This window comes from Drosophila arizonae, chromosome 5 (genome assembly GCF_054131065.1).
Source record: "Drosophila arizonae isolate 15081-1271.41 chromosome 5, UAZ_ARI_1.0, whole genome shotgun sequence".
Taxonomy (NCBI): domain Eukaryota; kingdom Metazoa; phylum Arthropoda; class Insecta; order Diptera; family Drosophilidae; genus Drosophila; species Drosophila arizonae.
Genome location: NC_142925.1, coordinates 8,070,462 through 8,079,910, shown reverse-complemented (window position 1 = coordinate 8,079,910; position 9,449 = coordinate 8,070,462). Strand labels below are relative to the sequence as shown.

At 41.9% G+C, this 9,449-nt stretch overlaps 4 protein-coding genes across 7 annotated transcripts; 2 read left to right on the top strand and 2 right to left on the bottom strand.

The window, feature by feature from the left end:
• Positions 1-138: 138 nt before the first annotated feature.
• bic (bicaudal) lies at positions 139-1,456 on the top strand. 2 transcript variants are annotated; one of them, XM_018011168.2, is made up of 2 exons: positions 139-295; positions 435-1,456. In XM_018011168.2, the coding sequence occupies exon 2, from the start codon at positions 437-439 to the stop codon at positions 971-973; it is 537 nt and encodes a 178-aa protein (XP_017866657.1). In that variant the 5' UTR covers positions 139-295; positions 435-436; the 3' UTR covers positions 974-1,456. The 2 variants fall into 2 exon arrangements, with proteins under 2 accessions (XP_017866657.1, XP_089326454.1); XM_089470328.1 differs by having other exon boundaries at positions 157-284.
• A 755-nt stretch (positions 1,457-2,211) lies between these two features.
• On the top strand, positions 2,212-7,316 carry GTPBP1 (GTP-binding protein 1). Of its 3 annotated transcripts, XM_089470300.1 has the most exons (6): positions 2,565-3,119; positions 4,131-4,185; positions 4,275-4,634; positions 4,943-5,123; positions 5,190-5,532; positions 5,592-7,316. In XM_089470300.1, the coding sequence occupies exons 3-6, from the start codon at positions 4,376-4,378 to the stop codon at positions 6,810-6,812; spliced, it is 2,004 nt and encodes a 667-aa protein (XP_089326426.1). In that variant the 5' UTR covers positions 2,565-3,119; positions 4,131-4,185; positions 4,275-4,375; the 3' UTR covers positions 6,813-7,316. The 3 variants fall into 3 exon arrangements, with proteins under 3 accessions (XP_089326427.1, XP_089326426.1, XP_017866652.1); XM_089470301.1 differs by lacking the exons at positions 2,565-3,119; positions 4,131-4,185 and adding an exon at positions 2,212-2,497; XM_018011163.2 differs by lacking the exon at positions 4,131-4,185.
• Positions 7,317-7,541: 225 nt separating this feature from the next.
• LOC108616173 (protein NCBP2AS2 homolog) lies at positions 7,542-7,950 on the bottom strand. Its single transcript, XM_018011178.2, has 2 exons — positions 7,778-7,950; positions 7,542-7,700 (listed from the first exon to the last, which is right to left on the bottom strand). The coding sequence occupies exons 1-2, from the start codon at positions 7,948-7,950 to the stop codon at positions 7,619-7,621; spliced, it is 255 nt and encodes an 84-aa protein (XP_017866667.1). The 3' UTR covers positions 7,542-7,618.
• MED9 (mediator complex subunit 9) lies at positions 7,811-8,783 on the bottom strand. Its single transcript, XM_018011166.2, has 3 exons — positions 8,391-8,783; positions 8,209-8,272; positions 7,811-8,154 (listed from the first exon to the last, which is right to left on the bottom strand). Exons 1-3 carry the CDS (start codon positions 8,696-8,698, stop codon positions 7,990-7,992), a joined length of 537 nt encoding a protein of 178 aa, XP_017866655.1. The 5' UTR covers positions 8,699-8,783; the 3' UTR covers positions 7,811-7,989.
• Between the last annotated feature and the right edge of the window lie 666 nt (positions 8,784-9,449).

Genomic DNA, 9,449 nt, shown 5'->3' with positions numbered 1-9,449 from the left:
AAACTGAAAAAATCGCGAATTTAATGAGAAAATTTATTGTTTTCTCTTCAATACAAATTAAAATATATTTTTTGTATATTCTTGAAGCCTACAAAATAAGCGCTTAGCCATTTTTATTGAGTTAAGCACATTTCATCGATATAAAACACCGAGTTTAGTGTTTGTTAACAGTACTACACACTTATACATACTGCTTTGCCATTTTTATCATGGCGATTTCTTTTTGACATTTGAGTACAACTGGGCGCACGTGTTTTTCGGGCTAAGCTCTGTGCTAAATTATAGTAATATCAAAGTAATTTCAACAGTATATTTCATAACATTACAAACTCAACAACAAAAATTTTCCCCAAAAAAACTAAACATTGTGCAACATTTTCTTTGGGCAATTGTGTGTATTTGTGCGCGCGCTCTGCCTTGTGTGTGTCTTACAGAAATGAATCCAGAGAAGCTGAAGAAGTTGCAGGCGCAGGTGCGCATTGGCGGCAAGGGTACCCCACGTCGCAAGAAGAAGATTGTGCACTCGACCCCGGCCACTGATGACAAGAAGTTGCAGTCATCGTTGAAAAAGCTATCGGTCAATACCATACCCGGCATTGAGGAAGTGAATATTATCAAAAACGATGGAACCGTCATCCATTTCAACAACCCAAAGGCGCAGGCATCGCTACCAACCAACACGTTCGCCATTACCGGCCATGGCGAGAATAAGACGATCTCTGAGATGTTGCCCGGCATTCTCACGCAATTGGGTCCCCAGGACATCAATCAGCTGAAGAAGATTGCCTCTGAGATTGCCAGCAAGAGCAATGCGGCTGGCGGCGGTGCGGCTGGTGTCGGTGCTGGTGCATCGGCGGATGCCGGCGACGATGATGTGCCCGATCTGGTTGAGAACTTTGAGGAGGTAGCCATTGCTGGAACCGCCACTGCTGATGCCGCCAAGAAATCTGGTGAAGTTGCGGCATCTGCCTAAACCCAGCCAATCAACCTACACAACACACACACACACGAACGCATTAAAAACGTAAAACACACACATACATACGAACAGAAGTAGAAGCAAGTGGACGACAATTACAACTACTTCTTTTCAAATGGGGGTCATGCTACACATACACACACACACACACACCCAGACCTTACACACACACAAAGAAAACAAATTACTATACAACAAATAAAGGCATCCCAAGTGAGCGCTGAGAACAGAACACATAAAATATAATAATTATATTAATATATTAAGGGTATTTTCAAAACTTAAACAACAAAAAAATTATAAAATCAACTAAATAAATTAGTTATAGTTGGAAGCGCGCCGTAGCAGTAACAACAACAACTAAAAATGTACAACAAAAATGTATTTGCAAAGCGATTAAAGCACGTTTCCACTACACAAAAAAAAAAACAAGCCCGTTTCCACTAAACTAAAAATGAAAGCATGTCCGTTTCCACTCACATCAATATGCCGCCGCAGTCCCTTGTTTTGCCTCCCACAGACAACATATATATGTTTCTATATATAAATTCATAATATATGTATGTACATATACAAATTCATAGTTTTACAGTTTTTCCATATATACACACACACAGACTTATATTGTGAATGAATGCATATGCGAAGTGATGGACGAAGACGACAAAAAAGAAAACACTCCAGAGAAGTCATTGCCAGTTGTGTGCGCGGGAGCAGCAACCGAATAGGAAGGAAAGCATGTTAAATATATTTTTAGCATTATCATTATGTTTTCCCCCACCCACCCCTAATTAGCTGAGCATTATTACATATGATATTTACATACATATGTATTTAAAGAACAAAGCCAGACAACTTCAGCTGACTTTTGTGGCCCGCCCGCCCTAAAATATTCACACAGACACTCTGACACACACACACATACCCATTCACATATAACGCTTTTGGATTAAATCACTACGAATGATGCAACACGATGAAAATTGTACCAAAATTGTTAAAAACATTTTTATAATTTGTAAACTATTTTTTTAGACTATCATACATATATATATATTAAAAAAGAACTGTAAAAATAAAACACATTCATTTTGTAAGACATTTATTTCTGGCTTGCATAACTCATGCTATGCCGGCGATACGAGCACACGCACACACGTGCACGCATATTTACATCAATGTTTGACTCCGAGTGTATGTGTGTGTGTGTGCCATACCATTATGCCTAGCAACGCCTTTTGTGCTGGAGAGCGAGAAGGTGCGAATGGCTTGACCGGCAGTGTGAAGAAGCAGCAGTATTAGCACGCGGCAGACAAGAAAAAAAACTTGTTGACATTGAAATTTTTGGCATTTCGCTCTCTGTGCACAGCTGTTTGGAAGTTTAAAGAACTTTGAATTATAAAATCGCTTAAGTTAAATGACAAATACGTCGCTGCAAATACTAATGGAAACTTCAAGTATAGGATTGGCAAATTATTGCAACTTATCAGGAAAATATATATATAACAATATAATAAAGTGAGCAAAAAGGCAAAGGTGAAAAATATATTTGCGCACTTGCACACATACATACATACATACAAACAACTGTGTGAGTGCGAGCAAAATTTGTGTTCTCATTTAAATTCGCCGTGAATCATAACCATATTCATTTAATTACAAATTACACAATTTATAAAATAATTCCGAAGGTTCTAGCAATAAGGAATGCTTATCAAATAATGTCAATGCTATAAGAACAAACCGCAGCGACAAAAATAAAAAATTAAATTAATCATAAGCTAACTAATAACTAATCAAAATAATGTTAATTCATGTTAATCTCTCAAGCGTTGTGGTTTTCAGAATATTAACCACTTCCCCTTTTCCTAACTTAAAATTTTGCGGTCTGCTTAGATAACGATAGTCGATTGAAATTTATTTGTTATCGATAAGTTCCATGTAGTATTGCCACCGCATATTTTGGCGCGCTGGCAACGCTACAAAATCGTACGTGGCTTGGACAGATGAAAAACAATTCGTAGTCATTGTACTAATTATGTACTCATTAATGTAATATTAGTGCACTTTTATCCAAATTCAATGTGCTTAGTGCGAAGTACAAAGGCAACAGCAAATACGACAAAGTGCTGCATGAACTGTAAGTAACTGTAAAATGACGAAGAAAAACTTGGCGGGGGTTCATACAGAAGCCCAAAAGCCCGCAACAGGAGTTTGTGGAATCAACAAAAAATGAAACTACCCTTTCACTTTTTAATTGCAATTTGGACGAACCCACGCAGTTGATTTTCATATGCATCCAAGATGTATCTGCATACATCTATTTCCACCCAGCTGATCTACAGTTTGTTATTCAATGGCACAAAACAAATACCAGAAAGCACAACAAAAGAAAAGGCGCAAGAATTAATTGTTGTTTTGACTTTGTCATAATATATCTACATATACTCGTACGTGTGGGCGCTATAAATAAATTTTTTTCGCATTTTCGCTTAGGGGCACAAAAGAAAATTAGAAACGCCAAACCAAATTGCAAAAACAATGTTTGAGCTTTTTTATTTGTGTACGTCAACAAAAATGACTTACATAAACTAGCAGCGAAAGAGAACCAAAATAAACAAACAGCGTCTTATGCTTTGCCAAACATACACACATAGAGAGAAATACACACACGCGCACATCCGTACATGTGCCCCTAGCTCCATTGGCTAGTCATCTTTATGCGAGAACAGCTGATTTTCAACTGTCCCCAGCTGCTGCTGCTTAGCTGCTTGTTCTCTGGCAATGTCGTTGTCGTCGCTCTGTCTGCAGCGCTTACAATAACGGCTATTTCGTATTTGAGTGAAACCCTCACCCATTCGCCTCAACTGCTGTCGCTTTACTACAATTTTTACGCTATAACGGTTATTTCGCCTACGAATGAAAATTCAAGCGCCTCAACTAGGTCTCTCATTCTCTCTCCTTTTGGAGGGACATTCGCAGCAACATGTAGTTGCACTCTTTTTTCCCATCGCTATGCAAACTTCCTCGCGATCTCTCCTTCCCACTCAAGCAACTAAGATCCACTCTATTGCGCCACTCACCGAATGAGTTTCGTCAGCATTTCATATAAAAGCGAAGCTTCTTACATTGTTTGTTCTCATTACCCAAGTGAAATGCAAACACAACGCACGTCGGACTCAACACGGCAAATGGGAGTGGGATAGGTTAGCATGCCAATAAAAAAAAAAAACACTATTAACAACTTTGTGGTAAACATTTACTAAATGAAATTTATGTTCCGTTTTGCTTGCAGAAATAATTTGCACGTACACATACACACACACATATACACACACAGTCAGGCAATGATTCCAAGGATATAGAGCGTAACCCAGCTTAGTTAGACACCCAATCATGAACAATATACAGAACGCACCAGCGCTGCCCCTAAATGTGGGCGTGGGCATAAAAAGCGCACGCAGCAATATCTTCACCGTAGACGGGGTGCCCACACAGCAGCCGCAGCAGCTAAGCATCGACTACTCCAGCATTCGGGGCAAGGATGTGCTCGTGGCGCCCAACGAGGAGCAGCTGGAGCTGCTCAAGCGGCGTTTGCTCGATCGCATCTCTGATAGCTGTGGCGAGACCATCTACGAAATAGGCGTGGGCGAGGGTAAGTTGAACTATATAAAATAACTATAAGGTGCAGAAGAGAAATTCGATAGTAAAATGCCAATTAGTTAATTAAGCGCAAATATAAATTTGAGAGAGCGCTTTTGAGAGACAGGAGTCATCTCGCTCACACGCACGCATGTAGGACTGAGGACTTGCGGTCCCAAGCTCCTTGAGAGTGCGAAAGAGAGACCAAGAGCTAGGAGTTTCGCTTGTTCAAAATACATGTACATAGACATACAGTGATAAAACAAACGATTTAAAATATAATATATATATTCTAATAATGTGAATCAACTCCCTCTATAGATGGCCGGGACAGTGGACTGACTGTGGAGCAGTTTGAGGCTTCGATGCGCACGCTGCGTCAGCTGGCCACGGCCATAGATGCTGATCTCGTAGTGCTGCGCGAACGGAATGTGGAGAAGGGCAAAACGGCGCAGTTGCTCATACGCAAGCATATCGATACAACTGACTTTATGGAGATACGGTAAGACTCGAGACTTAAATAATTCTTCAAGTCTACAAAATCTTAAGTTGTCCATTTCTTTTCTAGCGTGGCTGTTGTTGGCAATGTGGACGCCGGCAAGTCCACGTTATTGGGCGTTCTAACGCACGGTGAGCTGGATAATGGCCGTGGCCATGCGCGACAGCGTCTCTTCCGGCATAAGCATGAAATCGAAAGCGGACGCACTAGTTCGGTGGGCAACGATATACTGGGCTTCGATGGCGTCGGTAATGTGGTGAATAAACCAGATCATGGCCATCTGGATTGGGTGAAGATCTGCGAAAAGTCATCGAAGGTGATCACTTTCATTGACCTGGCGGGACACGAGCGATACCTGAAGACGACAGTGTTTGGCATGACGGGTCATGCGCCCGACTTTGGCATGCTGATGGTGATTGATAAACCGTTACATATCTATTTACTTATGTAACTGACTGTTATGTTCTACAGATCGGTGCTAATGCTGGCATCATTGGCATGACCAAGGAGCACTTGGGTCTCGCATTGGCGCTGGCCGTGCCCGTTTTCGTGGTGGTCACCAAGATCGATATGTGCCCGCCCAATGTGCTGCAGGACAATATGAAGCTGCTCTTCAAGATGCTCAAGTCGCAGGGATGCCGCAAGGTGCCCGTTGTGGTGCGCAGCCAGGACGATGTTGTGCTGAGTGCCACGAATTTCGTCAGCGAACGCCTCTGTCCCATCTTTCAGGTGTCGAATGTGAACGGCGATAATCTGGAGCTGCTCAAAATGTTTCTCAATCTGTTGAGCACACGCATGGCCGGCTCTGAGAATCTGCCGGCAGAGTTCCAGATCGACGATGTGTACTCGGTGCCAGGCGTCGGCACCGTCGTCTCCGGCACCTGCCTGCAGGGCACCATAAAGCTAAACGATAATCTAATGCTAGGGCCGAATGCTGTGGGCACCTTTGTGCCCATCACGATCAAGAGCATCCATCGCAAACGGATGAATGTGGAGCGTGTGCGGTGTGGCCAGACGGCGAGCTTTGCGCTGAAGAAGATCAAACGAACGTATTTGCGCAAGGGCATGGTCATGGTGGCGCCAGAGCTGAAGCCACAGGCATGCTGGGAATTCGAAGGCGAAATCCTTGTGCTGCATCATCCGACAACGATCTCCGCCCGCTACCAGGCGATGGTGCACTGCGGCAGCATACGCCAGACGGCATCGATTGTGCGCATGTCCTGCGATTGCCTGCGCACCGGCGACAAGGCGCGCGTGAAGTTCCGTTTCATCAAACAGCCGGAGTACATACGGGCCGGCCAGCGTTTGGTGTTCCGAGAGGGACGCACCAAGGCGGTTGGCAACATCCTGCAGCCGATGCCACAGGCAGCCGCCTCACCATATCGCCCTAAGCCTGCCAAGATGCAATCGCGGGCACACAATGGCAGCAGCAATAGCAGTAACAATCAGCAACAGCAACGTCACAATGGCCAGGGCTCCAACTCCTCCGCGTCCTCCTCGGCCGCGGGCCAGGGGTGCAGCAAGGACAATGGCGAGGACAACAGCAAACAGAATGGAGAGCGACGCGAGGGCAGTCGTCGAGGCGGCAAGCGGAAACGAAACAATCGACCGGCCCTAAGCAATTCCGCCGTGGCGCCCGTAAACGGTGGCACCAGCTCCCTCGATGCCGTGCCGGAGACCACGCAAAACTAGAAAACTCCGTAATTTTCAATCCACAAACTGTTTTAAAAAGAGAAAGAGAAGGAAGGAAGCGGATAAAGTTTTTTGTACACAAAATTTGATAGTTGTTAAGCTCGTATTTTGACGGTTGTGCTAAATGTGAGACATGCGACCGTTAACTTTGAAGAGAGAAACTAATAAGCATAGGGAGATTAGAGCATAGAGGATGAAGGGAGAAAGAGAGACACACAGACAAAGAGAGATGAGAATAACTATTTTGCTACAGGTGGCACACGGTAAGACGTCTTTGTATGCTGTGTGACAATTTGTGTGTAAATTTTGCTAATAAATAAATGTCTAATTTGTTTTCGTCCAATCTAAAGACAAAGGTTTGCCAAATTCAATTTAGTTGCTAGATATATACACTGAGAGAAACGTAATTATAAATATCAATATTGTTTCTAAACACACTGAAGAAAATTGAATTATTTTTTTTTTTTTAAATAAAAAATTGAGTGAATTTTTCTTGATACCTAACTTTTGTTTTGTATTATAAATTATGAAATTACATAATAAATTTAAAGATTTTAAATGTTAACCAAACTGATTCCTTCTGCAATGACACTAGCTTATCTATTGGGTAAAACTGAATTATGCTACAATGACACTTACTTTTTTTATTGAGTAACGTAGCAAGTCTGCTGCTTCAGTGTTGATTAATACCAAATCTTGGTATTTATTGACAAAAAAAAATCAAAAACATTTTGCTTACTCTTGTAATTTAATGTATATGCCCAAATTGTTTATAGCCTATTACTAAGAAATTTACAATAATTAATTTATTTTTTCTGATTCTTCAGCTCCTTCTTGACGCCCTCCAGTTCCTGTTTGACATTATTCCTAAACATGTTCACAAACGATCTGTGGAGAGAAACGGAGAAATGTGCATGTGTTGAGTCGAGAGGCATTGTAGATTCGTATTTAAGGCCTTCACTCACTTGAACCGCTCGGGTGTCATCTCGTGCAGACCCTGCTCCCTGGCCAAGCTCTTCGAGCGGTACATCAGCGCAACGACCAGCTGAGCAGCTCGCCGCATCGGATAGCTGTCAGCCATGCGCTGAATGAGCTGCTCGTTGTTGGCGAAGTAGCGCAATATCAGTCGCAGAACCATGGTGAGAGTGTTTTTATTTTTTTTTATTTGTTTCTTTAACTAGAATTCGGTATCCTTGTATTTGCGTATGAGCTGCTGTTTGAGCCTTAGCTGGCTGCGCAACAGTTCCAGGCGCTGCAGTTGCTCCTCCTTGTTGTAGTCGATGCCCGGCAGCTGCTTGATTTGCTCACGCGCTGATTCGAAGCGCTTTTGCAGCTCAAAGATCTGTAAAGTTTTCATTTAGTTATTGAGTAAATTACAGGGTATTTGTTTGCCCACCTTATGATTGCAGTCCTGCGATTCACGCAGCTTGGCAGCGTTCTCCAAGGGATCCTTTTCCACGCTGCAAAGAATTTTTGTTATATAAGCTAAGTTTTACTTGTATCTTAATTTTCTTGGTTGCGCAGTTGACGCTGCATTTTATATAAATATTATTTTTTTGGCAACACACACACACATACCAGCGCACAATATCGTAAATGATTGGCAATATTTCGATATCCAGCTGATCAACTGTCAGCGGTCCGCCGATGCCGATTCCGATGCCGTTCGATGTTTGCGTCTCCTGTGAGATGGTCGTTGTCGCTGTTGTTGTTGCTGTTGTTGCTGCTGCTGTCGCCGCCGCCGCCGCCGTTGCCGCTGCCGCTGCTGTCGTTGTTGTTGTAGTTGCTGATGTCTGTTGCTCAAATGGTGAATTTGATGTTTGCACCAAGCCGTCGGCAATTAATGGTTTCCTGTCCTCAATTTGATTAATGGGCGAGAGTTCCATTATTTTATTTGCGATGTTTGCCTTCTCTTGCAAACGCGTTGTTTTGCTTAAGGTGTACGATAGTTGCTTACACGCTTATCGATATATTTGCTGCTTATCGTTTTGTAGCTGAAAGTGCTGGTAAACGCGCTGTTGCAAGCAACGATTAGCGCGCGCAATTCAAAAGATTTAAATATTCCTCATAACGCTTTGGATAATAAGAAACTATGTATGCTTTAAAATTTATGACTAGTTTGTGGTATATATAAAACTAAATCTCATAATTTTCCTACAATCTAACGCTACACGTTTTCAACTTAAAATTGGTTAATTTGTTTATTTAAACGTCGCAGTCGAAATTATAAATGGCTATACGAAAACAAATGTCTTAAATTGTGCTAATTATTATAAATTAGCAAAGAGTTTTTTCTGACAACCGCTAATTAAAGCCACTAAAATTTGTACATGGCAAATTAATTAAGACCAAAGTCGTCAAAATATTTTTTTTTTTTATAACATGAAAGAAACGGTTTTCTGATCAATATCTATAGATGAGATGAGAGCTGAGCGGAACAATTTATTACAACGAATTGCGTCTTTGACTTTCATTGTGCAAATAAATTAATTTCACTTGAAACCTTGCTATTGATGGCAATTTAAAAACAATTGAAGAATATTTAATTCGGCATCGCTCATTGCCATCAATTGATGACAAATGAGCAAGGAGGAAAGTATTAAAGTTAACTTTAGACCGAAAAAAAACCAGCTTTAT